General features: G+C 44.7%; 1 protein-coding gene across 1 annotated transcript in view; it reads right to left on the minus strand.

Annotated features, from left to right (window-relative positions):
• LOC121869101 (circadian locomoter output cycles protein kaput-like) overlaps positions 1–23,371 on the minus strand; it is a 113,504-nt gene that overhangs the window by 86,088 nt on the left and 4,045 nt on the right. Inside the window, 1 exon segment of the mRNA XM_042370287.1 lies at positions 9,001–9,049. Coding sequence (XP_042226221.1) covers positions 9,001–9,041 — 41 coding nt within the window. The 5' untranslated portion in view covers positions 9,042–9,049.

The raw sequence follows: 23,371 nt of genomic DNA on the forward strand, positions 1-23,371 counted from the left end.
TTCCCTCCTCCTCTTCCGCCTCCTCTTCTCGTCGCAGCTGGTTAGAACCGGGTCACGGTCATGGCCCTTTACTACCACCATGATTCTCTCTCTCTCAGAGGTAGAACCTCGGAGATAATCTCAATGGCGGAGTCTGGGGGGAAGGAGGGGAGAAGGAGGGGTAACGGGAGAGAGAGATAGAGAGAGAGAGAGAGAGAGAGAGAGAGAGAGAGAGAGGGTAGAGAGAGAGAGAGAGAGAGAGAGAGAGAGAGAGAGAGAGAGAGTACCTCCAAAGTACCATAAGCAATAGCTCACTCATTACCTCCTCCTCTTCTTCCTCCCCCTCCTCTTCTCCTTCCTCCTCTGCCCCCTCTTCTTCCTCCCCCCTCTTCTCCTTCCTCCTCTCTTCTTCCCTCTCCTCCTTCTATGTCATAAATGAGTTTATTTAAATAGTGAAACAAAATAACGAGTAATTAAAGTGAGTGAATAAGTAAGAAAGCAAGTAAGGGAGTGAGTGAGTAAGAAAGTAAGTGAAGTAAGTGAGTAAGCAAGAAAGTAAGTAAGCAAGAGTAAGTAACATAAATAAGAGAGTAAGGAGTGAGGCAAGGGGAGGGGGGGCGGGGGGGAGGGGAGGGAGGGATGGGGGAGAGGTTAGGGGGAGGTAGGGAGAGGAGGGAGAGGGATAGGGAGAGCAGTAGGGGGGTAAGGGGTAAGGGGGGTATATATTGAAAACAAGACAAAAAACAATGACAAAGTGATGACGTCAGTTAAACCAAGGTCACCCCCATCCATACACCACCAAGACTATATTTAAACGACCATAGTCTCTCTTCCACACACACACACACACACACACACACACACACACACACACACACACACACACACACTAGGATCACTCAAAGCAAGGACACCTCCCTCACTTTATGTGGGTTAAAACAAGGATGTACTAGTAGCAGAGTAGCCCCAATATCGGACCCCTCCTCCGCCCTCTGGAAGAAGCCATCAAGGTCGCTTTCATCCCAACACTAGTGAAACACCCTCACTTAACCCCAGGAGAAAGGTCACTCCTTGCACTACCACCGAGACTGGGAGGAATGGTGATTGACCAATCCAGAGGAGCTTGCTGCCACCGAACATCAGAACTGTCACGCTCACGACAGCTCTCACTGAGCACATAATAGCTCAGGATGCAACAAGTCAGGAGGCTACCAACGAATTAAACAAGATTCGACGATCCATTACGACAGATCGGCAGCACACCCAAAGTGACAAACTGCAACAACTGTTGCTGCAATTGTCAGAGAACTTGAAGAAAAGCTCTAGTGCAGGAGGCGGGCGCCTCGAACTAGCTAACAACGTTACCGATAAGGGCAAAAGGCTTCAGCCTTAACAAACATGAATTCACAGGTAACATTGCTCTAAGGTACGGTTGGCCAGTAGAAGGTTTGCCCTCCCAATGCTTGTGTGGCTCTTCCTATGACATCGACCAAGCCATGGTGTGCAAGAAAGGGGGCTTTGTATGCATGAGGCATGACGAAGTAAGGGACCTCACAGCAAATATGTTGAAGGAAATCTGCCATGATGTCAGGGTAGAACCGACCCCCCCTCCCATGATGTTGAGAATTTCCATCACAGGATTTCAAACACATGCAACGAAGTCCGTGTTGACGTCAGTACTCATTGATTCTGGACGCGGGGACAGCGACCATTCTTTGATATAAGGATTTTCAACCCCATGGCCGCATGTCACCGTACCTGGCTCTCGATGCTGCACACAGGTGGAACGAGAACGACAAGAGAAGGGCATATGGGGAGAGAATTCAGAACGTTGATCAAGGCAGCTTCACTCCTCTAGCGTTCACAACCTCTGGTGGGATGGGACCAAGTGCAAGATGTTTCTATGCCAGACTCGTGGAGGTGTTATCTGAATGGAAGCAGCAGCCTAGAAGTTACATTACAGCCTGGTTGAGATGTCGACTGTCCTTCTCTCTGCTTAGGTCTGCATTGCTTTGTCTCAGGGGAACGAAATCTTCAGCCCCAAAGCCGACAACGGTTGCAGATATTGACTATGAGGCAATAGTCACTGAATGCCGCATAGATCTGCGGCTCAACACAGCTAGGGTAACTACTTATGTATTAGGATATTTAAAACTAAGGCAATAAAATAGCGGCAAGGGTGTGGCTATTGGGGGAGGCTGGAGGCCACGTAGTAGTAGTAGTAGTGAGTGTTGAATGGCTATACTTGCATACTAGACTAGCTAACACACACACACACACACACACACACACACACACACACACTTCCTACACTATATATATACACAGACACCCACACCTCACCCCCCCTACATTCTCTCACCACACCATTACACCCATACCTTCTCCTACACCCCTACACACCCACACCTTCTACACCCCTACACACCCTCACTACACCCATGGCTACTCCTCTACAAGATCAGGTGTAGGAGAGTAAGTGTAGGGAACGAGAATATATGGGTGTAGGGCCTGGGTGTATTCTAGACGGTATGGGTGTGTATGTATGTATGTACTGCGGTGTAATGGTCAGCATGCTCGCGTCGCAAGCGAGAGGACCCGGGTTCGATCCCCGTGCTGGGTGAAACCATGGGCAAGTTTCTTTACGCCATTTGCCTCTGTCTACCCAGCAGTAATTGGGGACCTGGATGTTAATCGATTTGCGGATCGTGTTCCGGGGTAATGGTTAGCCAGTGCAGTTGGCGACAGCTTCTACACCTTAAACAAATTCACGTCTGGGTGGCCCTTGGGTCGGCCATCCTCGTTACACAAGGGACAGCCATTATATGTATGCCTGTGTAGGTGTATGAATGTATGTACTGTGTGTATATATTTCCGCGTGTATATATGTGGGGAACTGGGGCAGGAATGAGGGCTGGTGTACTTTTAGCGTGTGTCCACCTCTATGTGACCTTGAGACCTTGGCGAGCGGCTACCTACCATACTACCATCATCTGCTACCATACTACCATCATCGGTTACCATACTACCATCCTCCACTACTATACCTGTCCACTACCATATTACCATCCACCACTACCATACTACCATCATCTGCTACCATATTACCATCATCCACTACCATATTACCATCATCCACTACCATACTACCATTCTCCACTACCATACTACCATCGTCCACTAACATACTACCATTGTCCACTAACATACTACCATTGTCCACTAACATACTACCATTGTCCACTAACATACTACCATCGTCCACTACCATACTACCATCGTCCACTACCATACTACCATCGTCCACTACCATACTACCATCCTCCACTACCATACTACCATCGTCCACTACCATACTACCATCCTCCACTACCATACTACCATCGTCCACTACCATACTACCATCGTCCACTACCATACTACCATCGTCCACTACCATACTACCATTGTTCACTATTTTACCTAAAGTGAATTTCTATTTAAGATTTTTTCCCTATTTAAAGTAATTTCTCAAACCTAACGTAACGTAACCTAACGTAATCTAACGTAACGTAAACGTAACCTAACCTCAGAGGGTGTAAGTGTAGGTAAACCTGATTAAAGTGTAGAAGCCTCGGCCAAAACCACACCTACACCCTGAGTTAACAAGTAGGTGTATGGTAAGGTGTGTAGAGCCCAGGTAGATCGGACACTTACCCAACTGCACGGGGTTACACATGTTCAAGTGGTGGTAATATCGGGGTTATAGATTTCAGATTTTTCCCCGAGGGGGCTAGTTTATTGGGCACCCCCTTACATCCTGTGCAAGGTGAAGCGCAGAAGCGTTTACAGCGCCCAACAGGGAAGTATGAAAAGTTCATACTTGCCTTTATGACTCGTACATTAAGGGCGTAAAAGCCTGAAGGGTCATAGGTTTTGTCAAGTTACATAAAGTGAGAGAATGATGAGAGTGTGGGGGGAAAGTTCCCGGTACATTTTATCTGTTTATGGCAAAGAGTGGCAGGTCCCTAATAATGTCAAGTGCCAGGCCAGTGACTAGGAGGAGGGATATCTGGTCAGGGAGGGAAGAGGTGTTGGTAACGGCTGGGGACCTGTAGGAGGAGGTCATAGGGCAAGTGAGGATGTAGTGAGAGAGGGTGTGAGAGTCGGGTTGGCCACAAAGTTTACAAACAGTGCGGCCAGGCTCAGGGTTACCAATGTACTCCCATAGGCACCTGTACCCTAGGCGCAGTCTCATGTATATAAGCGTCATAGTGGCATAGTATGATGCTACCCCGTTGTTTCAGGTGTGTCCAATTTTCGTTGAATGCCTCGGGGTTATAGAGGTTCAGATTGGTGGTTAATATCGGGGTTATAGATGTTCAGGTGGTGGTAATATCGGGGTTATAGAGGTTCAGGTGGTGGTTAATATCGGGGTTATAGAGGGTCAGGTGGTCCCATTTATCGGGGTTATGAAGTGCTGGTTAGTAACATGGTTAGGGTAATGTGCTCCCTCCTCTTCCTCCTCCTCCTCCCTACTCTCTCTCTCACCCCTCCTCCTCCATCCTCTCTTTCCCTCCCTCCTCCTCCCTTCTCTCTATCTCTCTTTCCCTCCCTCCCTCTCTCCTCCCTTCCTCTCCCTTACCCTCCATGTCACTTAACTCATCATGACGTCACACTTACGCCAGCCTGTTAAGCTCAGGCAACCAGAGAGAGAGAGAGAGAGAGAGAGAGAGAGAGAGAGAGAGAGATTAATAACGCCATCTATTCATTACATATTGCGTCTTTCTTTCCTTTCAATACGAATACTTTTGTTGTAAAATGTCTCCAGATTTAATAATAATAATAATAATAATAATAATAATAATAATAATAATAATAATAATAATAATAAAAATAATAATAAAAATAAAAATAATAATAATAATAATAATAATAATAATAATAATAATAATAATAACCTCACACGTCATCTTCGTCCACAAATCCAACTTAATCCAGATTCCAAGATAAATATAAAGGGTAAAAAAGTCTTAAGACATTATTAACTCTATTTTACCAGCCAATAGGAACACCCACGTCAGTATAAGAGTCAGAACCCAAGAGAATAGATGACTTGATAACAAAACAGCATCGGCCATGTTGTGACGTCACGGGATCAGCTGTGTGCCTCCTGTAAACAATAATTTAGATCTCGGGAGCGTATTGTTAGGTTCTACTCTCTTCTCTTCGGAGTTGACGAGCCCGGGTTGATGTGCAGATGATGATGATGATGGTGGTGATGATGATGATGATGATGATGATGATGATGATGATGATGATGATGATGAAGTTTAATATTATTATTATTATTACGAATATATTTAGTCATTATTATTATTATTATTATTACGTATATATTTACTGTCATTATTATCTAACCACCCATCCCTCTATCCATCTAACCATCCATCCACCCACCCACCCATCTCACCATCCACCCATCCATCCATCCATCCACCCACCCATCCATCCATCCATCCACCCACCCATCCATCCATCCACCCACCCATCCATCCATCCATCCATCCACCCATCCATCCATCCATCCATCCACCCACCCATCCACCCACTCACCCATCCACCCACCCACCCACCCATCTCACCATCCACCCACCCACCCATCTCACCATCCACCCACTCCACCCATCATCTCACCATCCACCCACCCACCCATCTCACCATCCACCTGACCCATCCTCACCCCACCCACCCACCCAGCACCCATCTCACCACATCCACCCATCTCACCACATCCACCCATCTCCACCATCCACACCCACCCACCCATCTCACCACATCCACCCACCCAATCTATCTCTTACCATCCACCCATCCACATCCATCCATCCGACAATATCAAAACACACCTGCCTGGCATCTTCGACCCACCCCCTAAAAAAAAAATAAAAGATGTTCAGACTACAAACACTCAATTTATGTTGTTTTTCGTGTGTTAATTGGAGTAAGGACGAACGTTGGATGAGTTACCTAGAGTCTCAGAGCTATTTGGACGCCATGTTTAGTGTTGTTGTTTGTCAGTCAGTTTTAATGTTTTTCTTTAGATATTCATTTGTTTTGTAGTTAGGTTAGGTAGTATATATCTGTTTTGCCTGTCTGTCTGGCTGTTCAAACTGTCTCACACACTTTACTCCTGGTCTGCTCTCCCTCTCTCTCTCTCTTCTCTGTCTGTTCCTCTCCACCTGGGGGTCAGTGTCCGGGGGGGGGGCCAGTGTCTGGAGGAGGGGAGGGTCACTGTCTGGGGGGGGAGAGGGATAGTCAGTGTCCAGAGGGCCTCAGGTCCGGCGGGGTCAGTCCGGGGAGAGGGTCAGTGTCCGGAGGGTCAGTGTCAGGGGGGCCAGTGTCCGGGGGGTGTATGTAGGAGGGAGGGGGGGCGACATCATTATCACCTATATCTCAGGTAACACAGTGCCACTAATTAATGGCATCACCTGGCGAGGGCGATGATATGCCTTTAATTACCACCTGGACAGTACCTTTAGGGGGAAGGTACCGGGTATTTGGACAGTACCTGGTATCTTGACAGTACCATTAGGGATGGTGACTGGACAGAGGGAGTGAGTGGGATGAAGTGAGTGGGCTGGAGGGAGTGAGTAAAGTGGGCTGAAGTGGGTGGGGTGAAGAGAGTGAAGTGGATGAGTGGGCTGAAGGGAAGGAGCGAGTGGGCTGGAGGGAAGGAGTGAGTGGATGAGTGGGCTGAGGGAAGGAGTGAGGCTGGAGGGAAGGAGGTGAGTGGATGTAGTGGGCTGAGGGAAGGGAGTGAGTGGGCTGAAGGGAAGGAGGAGGGATGGGCTGAGGGAAGGAGTGCGAGTGGATGAGTGCGGGGCTGGAGGGAAGGAGGGAGTGGGCTGAAGGGAGGAGGAGGGATGAGTGGGCTGGAGGGAAGGAGTGAGGGGATGAGTGGGATGGAGGGGTGGAGGAGTGGGGTGGACAGATTTAATGCAGTGACGTGTTCAATTGAAAAGTAATAAGTGAGGTCGGGGTTCAATAGGGCGACACTATAACGGTACTGGGGGGGTGATAATACGTGGTTTATGGTGAAATACGTGGTTTATGGTGAAATACGTGGTTTATGGTGAAATACGTGGTTTATGGTTAGAAATACGTGGTTTATGGTGAAATACGTGGTTTATGGTGAAATACGTGGTTTATGGTGAAATACGTGGTTTATGGTGAAATACGTGGTTATGGTGAAATACGTGGTTTATGGTGATAATACGTGGTTTAGAATTGATATACGTGGTTTATAGTGTATATACGTGAATTTTAGTGCAGAGGAGAGTACCTTGGTCATATAATACACGGAGTTTGGGCTTCAAATTGGGACCCGTTTTCTATGACTCAATCCCTTATGTCGGCTCAGGGGTAGAAGCGTCGGATCACATGAAGAATCACCACCCCAGGTTATTTCACCTTAAGATTAATCTAACCTAACGCTAATTTAACCTAACCTAACGCTAATTTAACCTAACCTAACCTAACACTAATTTTACCTGACCTGACCTAACCTAACCCCCTCAAGATTATACCCCTATTAAAACCCTATGTAAACCCCCTCCCAAGGACGCAAATCTACCCCTCCCCCCAAGGCAAACCTACCCCTCCCAGACGCAAACCTACCCTCTCCCCAAAGACGCAAACCTACCCCCCCCACCCTCAAGACGCAAACCACCCCCCTCCCCCCAAGACGCAAACGGTCTACGGCCCTAGAAAACAGTGCGTTAATGTTCAATAAGGCAAACAGAGTATTGGGTTTTATATCTAGAAATTATAAGTAACAAGTGCAGAGGTCTTATTGCAACTATATCTTGCGCTTCTAGTCAGGCCGCACCTCGATTATGCGGTTCCAGTTCTGGTATCCCTATTATAGAATGGATATAAATTCACTAGAGTCGATTTTTGACGAAGAATGACGAAAATGATTCCGGGACTTAGAAACCTTCCATATCAGGATAGGTTAAAGAAACTTAACTTGCATTCCCTAGAAAGACGAAGAGTGCGGGGAGATATGATAGAAATATTTAAGTGGGTGAAAGGAATCAATAAAGGGGATATAGATAAAGTTCTTATAATATCAGAGGAGGATAGGACTCGGAGTAACGGATTCAAGTTGGATAAGTTTTGGTTTAGGAGGGAGATAGGAAGAAACTGGTTCACAAATAGGGTGGTGGACGAGTGGAACAAGCTTAGTAACTTTGTAGTAAGTGCGGGAACTCTGGAAAGTTTCAAAAGGAGGCTAGATAGATTCATGGATGATAGAGAGTGGTAGTAACTCTCGACAGGAGCTGCCATGCACAGGCCAACCGTCCTATTGCAGAATCCTTATTTTCTTATGTTCTTATGTTCTTAAACCTACCCCCCTCCCCCCAAGACGCAAACCTACCCTCCCACCCCTCCCCCAAAGACGCAAACCTACCCTCCCACCGAGATCCTCCCCAAGACGCAAGCCTACCCTCCCCACCCCTTAAGACGCAAACTAACCCCTCCCCCAAAGACGCAAACCTAACCCTCCCCAAAGACGCAAGCCTACCCCTCCCAAGACGAAGCACCCCACCCCCAAGACATAAACCTACCCCCTCCCCCCAAGACATGAAGCCTACCCTCCACCCCCCCTACCCCCGTCACAGGAAGCCTTACAGTGAAACTCTTGGCACTGAGGTCATGGTGCCAGTAGTGCCACTTGTTTAAGGCTTCACCCCAGAAAAAAGAAAGGTCATGTCTCTCCTTTACTTGCCCTCCGCCCCTCTCTCTCCTCCCCTACCCCTCTCTCTCCCCCCTCCCCTCTCCATTCCCCCACTCTATCAAGCAAAAATCCAAACATCCACTCACTCTAGTGCTTGGCTTAAGTAGTAGTGGGCACAGATACATCATGCCCCCTACCCACACACACCTCCGATCCCCTACCCACACCTCGAAATACCCCTACCCCACTCACCCCCCCACCCACCCCAACAACAACAAACAACATAATTGGACTCACACTTGCCGGGTGATGTCTCGATAAGTTCATGCGACATTGCCATAATATCCCCTGCAAGGAAAAAAATACGGGTAAATTACTCATGTTGTGGGGGGAAAAAATACGGGAATAAATACGGGTAAATTACTGATATTGTGGGGGAAAATACGGGAATAAATACGGGTAAATTACTCATGTTGTTGGGAAAAAATACGGGAATAAATACGGGTAAATTACTCATGTTGTTGGGAAAAAATACGGGAATAAATACGGGTAAATTACTCATGTTGTTGGGAAAAATAAAAAATAAAATTCTCGAAGAAAAAAAAAAGTATTTTTTTTTAAATTGTGAGAAAAATTAAATCCAGGTAAAAAGTTTCTACATGTAAAATTACCAAGCGTAATAATTAATGGTGTGTGTGTGTGTGTGTGTGTGTGTGTGTATGACCTTAGCATTTGATGAGGAACTAACTGGGAGCTCGACCTGGCTTCCTTATGTAGCTGAGAGAGAGAGAGAGAGAGAGAGAGAGAGAGAGAGACGAAATCAACAACCAAATCTCTATTAACATATCAAATGGTTAGGTTAATTCACACACACACACACACACACGACCCACTGGTGAGGTTAAAGCTGACAGTTGAACAGATGACAGTTACTGAGTAGACTAACGGGAGGAATAAAGTAAATAGACAGACAGACAGACGAGTAGACAGTAGAACAGACAGACAGACACAGCAGTAGACAGTGACACAGACAGACACAGCAGTAGACAGTGACACAGACAGACACAGCAGTAGACAGTGACACAGACAGACAGAAAGATATAACAAAATAAAGACAAGCTAACCAACAGACAGACAGACAGACAGACAGACTGACAGACAGGGAGTGAAGGGGTTGGTACACTTACATAAATTTGAAACCTAGTAAGTTCATTAACACACCTGTCCTTCCCGGAAACTGTGTCACCTGTGTGTGTGTGTGTGTGTGTGTGTGTGTGTGTGTGTGTGTGTGTGTACCAACTATAACTACTACTACTACTACTACTACTAATAATAATAATAATAATAATAATAATAATAACAATAATAATAAAACAATAATAATAACAATAATAATAATAATAATAATAAATAATAATAATAATAATAACCAACAAACAAACCCCCACACCTACGTAGTTCACCAACTCAAACACCCATTATATCCTCGAACACTCTGTTCACCACCCTCCCCCCACCACAACCTTCCTCAAAAGCTTAAAACAGCTTAGAAAATCAACCAATCGCGCCAATTATCGAACTTATCCAAGCTCTAGGAACGAACAACGACTTTACGAAGTTTCAACACAATTTACCCAGGCGTTTCAGACTTATCGCGTGGACACCAAGACACCCCACGTTACATAACACGCGATGACCACACTGGATGGCATATAAGAGTGATATAAGTGTGACAGTGTGTATTAATGCCAGTATTTATCATTCTAGTGTGTATTCCTGTTATCTTTCACCCTTTTTTTCCCAGGTAGGGTGATAGGGTGCGGCTGGTAGTCTTTTCAACACTTGTCACCTTGATAGATATACAATCACCTTTATAGCTCACTTTAGTCTCTGGGGTTAAGGAATCAGGGTGAGAAACCTGTCACCCTTTTTAGCTCCAAATGCTCTCACATTTCACCCTAGGCACTATCACCTCTCACCTTAGGCACTATCACCTCTCACCCTAGGCACTATCACCTCTCACCCTAGGCACTATCACCTCTCACCCTAGGCATCTCTCAGTCATCCTAGCCACTGCCACCCAGACACAGAGACAGACAGACAGACATGCACACACAAATAGAAACAGACAGACAGACAGACAGACAGACACACTACATCCTTGACCACCGGAGGGTCAAGACCTATTCAGGCGCTGCTCCTGCTGGGCCCATTCCCCAAGTCCCTCTCCCCGACCCATCCTCACCACCGGGATATCAACATAATCAAAAGTGACAATCTCGTTTCGGAAATAAATGGGATCAGTGATGAACAGTGTTTAAGCAAGTTAATTCAGCACCAGACAGTACCAGTGAGAGCCGTGACCCACCAGTGAGATAAGCACCACTGGGAACTGACCACCATCTGACCAGGAGGTGCTAATCAGTCCACCCTGGGGACAACAGAGGGCCGGCTTCACACCTGACTACGAGATAACACAACACCACCCAGCAGAGTGAGGTACTGTGACACCACACAGTGTCCCCATGACCACGTGAGGTCCTTCATATCAACACCCGAGGACGAGTTACTACACCACGTGAACACCACACCACCTGGTGTCTCAATGACCAGCCTAGGCCCGGGCCATCAACTGTAAACTATAATAATTTGTATGTTCAATCATTGTTCCTTCTCCTTTCAGTAATGAAAACTTTTGTTCAACGACCCACCCACCTACCCCATATCTTTGTATGTAATAAGTCATTTTTGTCTAATGTATATTTTCAACCATCGGGCTGCCGAACTTTTTCAATAAACCGTTAATTATTATTATTACACACACACACGCACACAAGTAGACAGACAGACAGACACACACAGACAGACACACACACACACAGACAGACACACCGCCAGAGGGTATTTTCGTACTTATATCTCTTCTTTCCATTGTCAACATCATCTCTGGCCTCCTCCTCTGCTTCCCACGTCTTCTCTTCCTCTTCTTTGCACGCCTATCTCTCTCTCTCTCACTCTTGCTTCCTTCTCTTCTTTTTCTTCTTCTTCTTGATCCTTATACCTCTTCCTCATTTGATTTCTCTCTTAGTAGTTCTTCTTCTTCTTCTTCTTGTTCTTCTTCTCCTTCGTCTTCTTCTTCTTGTTAATATTATTTTTTCCATCTTTGATTTTTATTCTTTGTCTTCCTTTTTCTATTCTTCTTTACTCTTCTTCTTCTTCTTCTCTCCCCTATATTTATTTTTCTTCTTCCGTTCTCCTTCTTATTCTTTTTATCATCATCACCATCATCATAATTGCTGTTCCTCCTCCTCCTCCTCTTCTTCTCCTCCTCTTCTTCTTCTCCTCCTCTTCTTCTTCTCCTCCTCTTCCTCTCCTCCTCTTCTCCTCCTCCTCTTCTTCTTCTCCTCCTCCTCTTCTTCTTCTCCTCCTCCTCTTCCTCTCCTCCTCCTCTTCTCCTTCCTTGGTGTTCTCACTTTACTGTTTCACCTCATCTTCCTCCTCAAATTACCTCACCGTGACCACAGGGTACACACACACACACACACACACACACACACACACACACACACACACACACACACACACAGAGTTACGTGGTAATTTAAACTTATGAGCCTTTGATAGCCAGATCGTCAACACCATTACCCGCCACCTTCACCTAAAGCTGAATATAGTGTTTAATGAGGTAAGACTGGCCTCCATGTTACACCTAGGATCTGTCTACACCTTAACAGGAGATCAAAAGCTTAGTTTCAGCTTTCTGACCTAGGATCTGTCTACAGCTTAACAGGAGATCAAAAGCTTAGTTTCAGCTTTCTGACCTAGGATCTGTCTACAGCTTAACAGATCAAAAGCTTAGTTTCAACTTTCTGGGTTATGACCAAATTGGATTCTCAAACGCAGTTAGGTGGGTTAATGCTTATCAAAATATGTAGAAGTTAGAATGCATTTAACCTAACCTAACCAACCTAACCTAACCAACCTAATGAACTTAATCATTTAACCTATGATAGAAAGATGGGTTAAAAAAGGTCGTATCTATCTGGGTAATTTAACCTATGATAGAAAGGTGGGTTAAAAAGGTTGTATTTAACTGATTAACCTAATCTAACCTAACCTAGGACAAAAGAAATGGATTCACAATGCATCATAATTTTTTTTTTTGCTTTTAAACTGACGTAGAAAAAACGTCTCTACCAACACTCACTTAACACCACAAAGATGGATTCTCGCAAGGTTAGGTTAGGTTAGGTTAGATTAGGATAAATTAGGCTTGGTTAGCGTTAGTTAGGTTAGGTTGGGTTAGGTTGGGTGAGGCAGGAGCACCATTCCCTTAAGTAGGTTACCAGCGAGTGAATCACCTGTAATTACCTGTGCGTACCTGTGTGTATGAACGTCATCACCTGGCTCAGCTAATTAACACTGTGCACTGTATACCTGTGTCAACCTCCCGTACCTGACTCACTGGCTGTCACGGGTTCGATTCCCGGGCCGGTGGAAGTTGTTTGGACTTACTTCCTAGCCCCCATTAGTCCCTGTTCACCTAGCAGTAAAGTAGGTACCTGGTGTAAATCGAAAGTTGCGAATTCGTATTCAGGGAAAGTTGTTGGAGCTTCCAATAACTGCATGACATAAACCACTGACTCTTCAGGCTTCTACGCCCTTGACTCTTCAGGCTTCTACGCCCTTGACTCTTCAGGCTTCTACGCCCTCGTGAGACATAAAGGCAAGCATGAACTTAGCATGCTTCCCTGTTGGGCGCTGTAAACGCTTCTGCGCTTCACCTTACACAAGGATGTAGGGGAGTGCCCAATAAATAATAAAAAAATGGCTCACTCACTCACTGATTCACTAACTCAGTCAATGGGGGTCAGAGGTCAACGTCACAATGAGGAGGTTCAGAGGTCAAGATCATAGTTGGGTCAAAGCCACAGTTGGGTCAGAGGTCAAGGTTACAGTGGGTAGGTCAGAGGTCAAGGTCACAGTGGGTAGGTCAGAGGTCAAGGTCACAGTGGGTAGGTCAGATGTCAAGGGTCAAGGTCAGTTGGGTCAGTGGTAAAGGCCAAAAATGGGTCAGAGATCAAGTCCACAGTTAGGTCAGAGCTTAAGGTCACAGTTGGATCAGAGGTCACAGTTGGTGTCAGGGTCACAGTGGGGTGAACAGGGACCAAGGGAGGCTGGGAAGTGTGTCCGAACAACTTTCCACCGGCCCGGGAATCGAACCTGTGACATCTTGCTTGCGAGGCACAGCAGCGGCAGTGAACTTGACTTTATTACACTCGTTCAACTCTACCTTGACCTGTGTGGCTTCACGTCTTGTAGGGAGGAGGAGGAAGAAGAAGGAAGTGTGAGAGGGGATGGAAGGAGAGAGAAGAAAGAAAAAAGATGATAGAAGGAAGATAAAGTGACGAAGAGAAGACGAGAGAGAGAGAGAGAGAGAGAGAGAGAGAGAGAGAGAGAGAGAGAGAGAGAGAGAGAGAGAGAGAGAGAGAGAGAGAGAGGAAAAGAAAGAGAGAGAGAGAGAAGGAGAGAGAGAGAGAGAGAGAGGCAGATTCCTGACCACTTTCACTAGACATACTATTAAAACAATCGCCAAGTGTCAGCAAGGGTTAAAATGTCAGCACCACCAAGAGTGTCAGGAGGAATGCGAGTTGTCTGTCAGCTGGGGGGAGAGGAGGGTGTCAGGACCATTTGGAATCTGTCAGCAGAGGCAACAGTATGAATGTCAGCCACCATTTAGGAAGTGTCAGCGGTAGTGAGAATGTCGTCCAGGATATAAAAGAATGTCAGCACCGTACCACCTGGAGTGTCAGCATCATCAGCGGAGACGTAAATATAACCTATGTAATGTCAGCAGCAGTAAGAATGTGACCAGTAGTAGTAATGGTGTCAGCAACGTCAGGAAAATGTCGGCATCACCAGAAAATCGTCAGCAGTGCAAGAAAAATGTCAGCAGTCAGGAAAGAAGAAAAAGAAGAAGAAGAAGGAGAAGGAGGAGGAGGGAGAGGGAGGAGGAGGAGGAGGAGGAGGAGGAGGAGGAGGAGGAGAAGAAGAAGGCAGGAGGAGGAGGAGGAGGAGGAGGAGGTGGGAGGAGGAGGAGAAGAAGGAGGAGGAGGAGGAGGAGGAGGAGGGCAGGAAATTCATCAGCACCAACAAGAATGTCAGCACCGTGTCAGCCGTCAGGAGGTGGAATGTGTGTGTGTGTGTGTGTGTGTGTGTGTGTGTGTGTGTGTGTGAACAATAATAATAATAACACTAGCTGACAAGGGTTCGGTAAAATAGATCAATACGCTGTAGTTTATTAGTTTAGTGGAGCTGATTTCAAATATGCAAATAAACAATATCAGTCAGGTAGCGTTTTTAAGATACATGTGTAATATGTAGTGTAGGAATATAAGATATGTACTTATGTTAGTAGGGATATATTAAAAGCATGGTTAGCAATACTGAACAGGAGAATGGAGAGAATACAACGTCGAGGGTCTGTGTTAGTTCACCAAATGTACCTTCGGCAATAAAGCCCGTTCCTCACTGAGACGGCCTACCTACACCACAGGGTAATTTGGAAGAGCTCTCAACTTCGGATGAGGAAATTGAGGAAGAAATTTCAGAATCCTCCCATGATCTTCCTTTCATTCACCAGACTGTCAATGAACTTTACGTCTTATAGAACAAAGTGAACTGAATGATCTTATACGTGATCCCCGTCTGTCAAAACAGCAGGCGGAACTTTTAGCATCAAGACTGCAGGAATGGAACTTGCTAGTGAAACAGACAAGAATTTATGTTTTTAGGAAAATAAATATTACATTATCTTCATGTTACAGTATGCAGGAGTCCCTCTGTACTGATGTAGATGGACTGATGTCAGAGTTGGGAGGAAAACATGACTCAAAGGAATGGCGGCTTTTAATAGAATCCTCCCAGTTTAGTTTGAAAGCAGTATTGTTGTATAATGGGAACCAGAAGCCGTTAGTTCCAGTAGCACTTCTGTAGGTTTGAAGGAAACTTATGATAGTATGGAGAAAATATTGACCGCTATTAAATACAAGGGGTATAGTTGGCAGATCTGTGGCGATTAGGTTATAAATCTACTCGGCGTTCAAGGAGGGTTCACGAAATATTGCTGTTTTTTGTGTTTATGGGACAGTAGAACAACAGAGAAACACTACAACACAAAGGACTGGCCAGAGAGAGAAGAATTTGTTCCAGGTAAAGGCAACGTTAAATATACTCCCTTAGTAGACCCTAACGATGTACTTCCACCTCCTATACACATCAAGTTGGGATTAATGAAGAGTTTTGTGAAGGCTGTGGACAAACAAGGTGATGGATTCGTGTACTTGAGGGGAAAATTCAGAAAGTGATGCTAAAGTCAAAGAGCGTATCTTTGTTGGCCCACAGATAAGGCAAGTTACTTAGTGATGACAACTTTGAAAAGAAACTGAATGATAATGAACTAGCTCCATGGAAATCCTTCACATCTGTAGTCAAGGAGTTTCTCGGAACAAAAAGGAAGAAAACTATTGCCAACTTGTAAAGGAACTCTTAAAAAAAATACAAAAACTTAGAATGAACAGGTTAGTGAACAGGGAGAGCGAGTTCATCAGGACATTAGACTTATGTATGAAAGGCACCAGGGAAGATAGGATCCTGCCATGATGGGGGACTACACATATATATGGTTGAAATAAAATAACAAATACCCATACAGTGGCTAATTTAATATTCTTTGTGTCTTATGATTGTTTTCATTCTTTATTGAATTTTAGTGATGACATGGAAAAATAACAGGAATCACAGGAAAAATAGTATGCTCTGAACCATGTTACGGGATTTGTTTTTAATTTGTTGTCTAGTGTAATCATAATAATAATACAATAATAACAAAATAATTACACATTTTTATTATTATTACTATTTATTATTAGTATTACTATTATTTACTATTATTACTATTATAGTAAAAAAAATAAGAGGTACTTGGCAACTCGCTTAACACTACATAAGGTGATGTATGATGATAAACCAGTCAGTGCGGCTCCGGCCCCCCTACACGAGACACTACACTATACATTTCTCCCATACCTAGTGTTATGGTTAGGCAGATAATATATATACACTATTTCCTCTCATATTTTGTATACCTGCGCTATCTATATCAACCTGTCTGTCTGTTTATCTTGAAATAAATGTTAAAAGTCCTGTCTATTATTAACCAGAAATAACAATTGATAAATAAGTTAACCACGAGAGATGAAAAATGAAACGGTGAGAAGTGGCGGGAAATTTGAGTCGACATTTGGGTTTTGAGATGATCAGCTGATTGGTTCTCTTCCCTTCTTCATCCTTCCCATCCTCCTCTCACCCCTTCCACCGTCCTTCTTCCTTCCCATCCCTTCCACTACACAAGACAAATGACATACCTCCGTTTACACACACACACACACACACACTCACACACACACACACACACACACACACTCAATCGTGGGTTTATTGGGTTCGTTTCGTCATCAGTGAGCATAGCCTTCAACGAGTGACGTCACAGCTTACGTCGTTAATGTTTATGTTGTATGTATGAATGAATGTATGTATGTATGTATGAATGTATGTATGTATTGCATGTATGTATGTATGTATGTATGTATTGATCCTAACCTTACCTGACTCATGACACTAAATCTCTCTCTCTCTCTCTCTCTCCCGTGAGATGCACAAAGAGAGAGAGAGAGAGAGAGCGAGAGAGAGAGAGAGAGAGAGAGAGAGAGAATAAATCACTCAATTGTCGTCCAGATTCAAAGTGACATCATCCAGGTATTGCGCCTCAGGATCTATCTATCTATGGAGGTGTGGGTTAGGTGGGGGTGGAGGTGTGGGTGTTGAGACGGTCCGGTTGCGATAGATAGATAGATAGATGGATAGATGGATGGATAAATAGACGGATAGATGGATGGATAGACGTGGATCGGCTGTTGTAACCCAAAGACGGACTGGACCACAGAAAACGTAAGCAGTCACAGTAGCAAGCAAACGTAAGGGTAGACTATGGTGTTTTTTCCTCCTGTGTGTGTGTGTGTGTGTGTGTCAAGGGGTTAAGTTATCAGTGCCAAAGGGTTTAATCAGCAGTGCCAAAGGGTTTAATCAGCAGTGCCAAAGGGTTTAATCAGCAGTGCCAAAGGGTTTAATCAGCAGTGTCAAAGGGTTTAATCAGCAGTGTCAAAGGGTTTAATAATATGTGCCCGTGTTTAAATCGTCGACGTTAAGGGTTTAAATCATCATCGTCACCAAAGGGTTAAATAAGAATAATTAAAGGGTTAAATCATCATCTTCAAAGGGCTAAATATTCCTTCAGGTCCTTCAGGGTTCCTTCAGGTCCTTCGAGGTTCCTTCAGGCCCTTCAAGATTCATTCAGGTCCTTCAAGATTCCTTCAGGTCCTTCAAGGTTCCTTCAGAGTTCCATTAGGTCCTTCAGGGTTCCATCAGGTCCTTCAAGATTCCTTCAGGTCCTTCAAGATTCCTTACTAACACCAATCATTGTATATTAATGATCCTTCAGTGATAAGCAAATCCTTTCACTCCTACACACACACACACACACACACACACACACACACACACACACACACACACACGCACACACACACGCACACACACACACACACACACACACACACACACACACACACACACACACACCCTTCCGTCCTGTCTCATCATAACCCGTCAGGAGTGTAGCCAAAACTGCTGTAGTGAAGATCAGACACGTGTTCAACTAGGTCAGACACGTGTCTATCCAGGTCAGACACGTGTTCATCCAGGTCAGACACGTGTTCATCCAGGTCAGACACGTGTTCAACCAGGTCAGACACGTGTTCAACCAGGTCAAACACGTGTTCAACCAGGTCAGATACGTGTTCAACCAGGTCAGACACGTGTTCAACCAGGTCAAACACGTGTTCATCCAGGTTAGACACGTGTTCATCCAGGTTAGACACGTGTTCAACCAGGTCAAAAACGTGTTCAACCAGGTCAGACACGTGTTCATCCAGGTCAGACACGTGTTCAACCAGGTCAGACACGTGTTCAACCAGGCCAATCTCGTGTTCACCCTCCACCCACCCTACACAAGATCATGAAATATATAACAGCGATGTACTTTTTGTTAAACGAGATCAAAACAAGATATATAACCGGTACTAATATGAACGGGTATATAACCTGTACTAATATGAACGGATATATAACCGGTACTAATATGAACGGGTATATAACCGGTACTAATATGAACGGGTATATAACCTGTACTAATATGAACGGTATATAACCTGTACTAATATGAACGGGTATATAACCGGTAAATATGAACGGTAATAACCGGTACTAATATGAACGGGTATATAACCTGTACTAATATGAACGGATATATAACCGGTACTAATATGAACGGGTATATAACCTGTACTAATATGAACGAAACAGAGAGGCTTAACATTACCTTCAACTCAATAATTGTAAACAACTTCTCAATCTGCCCAGTGTTTATCTTGTCTGCTCTCCAAGGTCAACGTGTTGGTCAAGGGAGTGGTTAGGTGAAGGGAGGGCAATGAGGGGTGGGGTGGGTTGAGGGGAGAGGAGTGGTTGAGAGGGTGGGGTTGAGAGGGGAGAGGAGGTTGAGAGGAGAGAGGAGTGGGTTGAGAGGGGAGAGGAGGGGCTGAGGGGGAGAGGAGGGGCTGAGGGAGGAGGGATGAGGAAGGGAGGAGTGGGCTGAGGGGAGGAGAGTGGCTGAGGAAGGAGAGGTCGTATACAAAAAGGCGCGCGCGTGTGTGTGTGTGTGTGTGTGTGTGTTAGTAGTTCCCGTGGACAAGGTATCGCCTGCGTTACCAAATGCCTCTACTGGTGGTCGTAATGTTATCATACGCCAGGCAGGTTTAAATTAATTGTTGGAGAGAGAGAGAGAGAGAGAGAGAGAGAGAGATATTTTATTATTTTATTATGTATGTATGTATGTATGTATGCATGTATGTATGTATGTATGCATGTATGTATGTATATGTATGTATGTATGTATGTATGTATGTATGTATGTATGTATGTATGTATGTATGTATGTTATTAAAGCTCTCCCAGTGGTCTTATATTTCATTAGACTTACCGAGAAAAAAAATCATGAATTATTAAATGCTCGAAAAATGTTCACCCAGAGTTCACAATATTGAACTTCACAGACAGACAGACAGACAGACAAACAGACAGACAGACAGACACACACACAAACAGACATATAGACAGACAGACAGACAGGCAGACAAAGTGAGAGAGAAAAGTTACAAAGAGAGAGAGAAAAAGACAAAGAGAGAGAGAGAAAAGATACAAACTTTTTAATAGTTTCTAAAAAATACACAAAAGTTTTAAAAGGGTAAAGGATTAAAAGGTCAATTTAGAGGTCAATTCAGAGGTCAATTAATTAGGTCAGGTGAGGTCAGCCTTCACTAGTATATATACCCTGTTAGATACCTCCTGCTGTAGGCTACTGAAGAACGTGAGGAGCATTATATAAACACCTCCTACCTGTACCCTCAACACCTCCTACCTGTACCCCCAACAACTCCTACCTGTACCCTCCAACACCCCCAATTCTCCCTCAGGTAAGACATTCTTCACCACCGTCGGGATATTATGATACAGGAGAGGTGATACAGGTGTTTGTTTTTTTTGAAGGAGTTTGGTTAGGTTAGGTTTGGTTAGGTTAGGTTAGGTTAGGTTAGGTTTGGTTAGGTTAGATTTGGTTCTAGATTAGAGGAGGTGAAGTTAGGTTAATTGAGGTGAAGTGAGGTGAAGTTAGGTTAAGTTAGGCTAGAGGAGGTTAGGTTAGTTAGGTTAGGTTAGGTTAGGTTAGGTTCGGTTAGGTTAGGCTAGAGGAGGTTAAGTTAGGTTAAGTAAGGCTAGGTTACAGGAGGTGAAGTTAGGTTAAGTAAGGCTAGGTTAGAGGAGGTTAGGTTAGGTTAGGCTACAGGGTGTTGTGTTATGCGGGTGTAAGGATGAAGGAATGTGTTTCGCCAGCTGTATCTGTAAATAAACTGACTGTAATGTTTGTTGACAGTGAGTGTAATAATTCAACCCAACCTAACCTAACCTCTAACCACGAAGACTCGAGACCCATTAAGAATTAAGGGTCATTAGAACTACAGTACAAAACAATAGTATGCTTGTTTACTCATCTCAGAGGAGGGGGGGGAGGTGAGGTGTGTGTGTGTGTGTGTGTGTGTGTGTGTGTGTGTGTGTGTGTGTGTGTGTGTGTGTGTGTGTGTCCTGACCTACAATATATAACCACTATAAAATGTCTCTTTGTCTCTCGTCTTTCTCTCTCTCTCTCTATCTCTCTCTTATCATAATTTTTTACATAATCGCTCTAATAACGCGTTTTATCTCCCTCTGTTAGTTTGTACCGATTGTAAGCTGATAACACTGACGATAATAATAATAATAATAATAATAATAATAATGATAATAATAATAATAATAATAATAATAATAATAATAATAATAATAATAATAATAATAATAATAATGACAATAATAATAATAATAATAATGATAATAATAATAATAATAATAACAACAATAATAATAATAATAATAATAATAATAATGATAATGATAATAAAATAATGATACTACTACTAATAATAATTGACTGTGTTACGTAACCTCCACCAAGCCAGACAGTCTAAAATGCTGTTAGACTGGTTTGGTCTGGAGAAAAAATAATCCACTTACATAAGACTGTTTTAGGTAAGGACTGGTTTAAGTTAGCAGCATCCACTTATAATTTACAAACAGTTATTTTTGAACTGTCTGAGGTTGAGGCCAGTTGACTGTCTTAGTACGCAACCAGTTTCATCCGTGGTGACATCACTAATTCGTGTTCTCGTCAAGCCAATTAATTGAATTCGATGGATGATGTCACTCATTAAATTTCATATCAACAGCCAAAACGTAATAGATGACGTCAATAACTACCCTCTTCCGGCTGCTAATTGGAGTTAGATGGTGACGTCAGCACCTCCTAACAGCCAATTGGATTACAAGTCAAGGCTCACGGGAAGGAACTATTCTTTGTCTGACGTAAACAACTTGATTGATTAACTAGTACAGATACTATAGTGCGTTATTTCCCCGGCCCTCTCATGTACCTGTCCTGTACCCCGGCCCTCTCATGTACCTGTGCTGTACCCTGGCCCTCTCATGTACCTGTGCTGTACCCCGGCCCTCCATGTACCTGTCCTGCACCCCGGCCCTCCTCATGCACCTGTGCTGTACCCCGGCCCTCCCCATGTACCTGTGCTGCACCCCGGCCCTCCCATGTACCCAGTGCACCCCGGCCCTCCCCATGTACCTGTCCTGTACCCCGGCCTCCTCATGTACCTGTCCTGTACCCCGGCCTCTCCCCATGCACCTGTCCCTGCACCCCGGCCCCTCTCATGTACCTGTGCTGCACCCCTGGCCCTCCCCATGTACCTGTGCTGCACCCCGGCCCTCCCACACCTGTCCTGCACCCCGGCCCTCCCCATGTACCTGTGCTGCACCCGGCCCTCCCATGTACCTGTGCTGTACCGGGTCTCTCCCATGTACCTGTGCTGCACCCCGGCCCTCCCATGCACCTGTGCTGCACCCCTGGCCCCATGTACCTGTGCTGTACCCCGGCCCTCTCATGTACCCTGTTGCACCCCGGCCCTCCTCATGTACCTGTGCTGTACCCCGGCCCTCCCATGTACCTGTGCTGTAATCCTGGCCCTCTCCATGTACCTGTGCTAAATTCTGGTTCCAATTAAGATACGTTCTCACATCTTCAGACCCTCCTCCTCCTCCTCCTTCCTCTCCTCTCTCCTTTTCCTCTTCCTTCTTTTCCCTCCTCTTCTACCTCCTCCTCCTCCTCTTCTTCCCCTTCCTCCTCCTCCTTCTTCTACCTCTCCTCCTCCTTCTTGTAAACAATTAAACACTAATCGTCACCCTTTCAATAGTCTCAGCAAACTCATCACAAATTCCCTCTCTCTCTTTCTCTCCCTCTCTTTCTCCTCGACTCTCTTTCTACCTTCCACCTCCCTCTCTCTCTTTCTCTCCCTCTCTTTCTCCTCGACTCTCTTTCTACCTTCCACCTCCCTCTCTCTCTTTCTCTCCCTCTCTTTCTCCTCGACTCTCTTCCTACCTTCCACCCCCCGGAAACACCATCCCATTGTCACCTGTCCCCCCCCTCCCCTCTTCAGACAGGTCAAAGGTTAAATCAGGTGAATTATTTACACCTGTGATACTTAATTATATTTTATACATGTACTGAGTGTGGTGGTGGTGTACTGTACATGGGTGGTCGGAGTAGTACATTCTGACGTGGAGTACATTGTTAGTTGAGTACATCCTGACCACCACACCCATATACCAGACCTATTACATTATAATTGGTGTTCCGTACATACCTTTCATTTAGTAATTTATCTTTATTTATGTCTCAGGAATATACCCACTGATTTATGAAAGGTATATACGGAACACACTGTATATACCGTGAATTATAAGGTGTGTTAGTGATCCCGGTATAACTATATTTACGTGTGTTTTGAGTCCAGTCCAGTTCACCTCTCATCCTGAACCCCGAACCCCGGGATTCGGACT

This window comes from Homarus americanus, unplaced genomic scaffold (genome assembly GCF_018991925.1).
Source record: "Homarus americanus isolate GMGI-L3 unplaced genomic scaffold, GMGI_Hamer_2.0 scaffold24694, whole genome shotgun sequence".
Lineage (NCBI taxonomy): Eukaryota > Metazoa > Arthropoda > Malacostraca > Decapoda > Nephropidae > Homarus > Homarus americanus.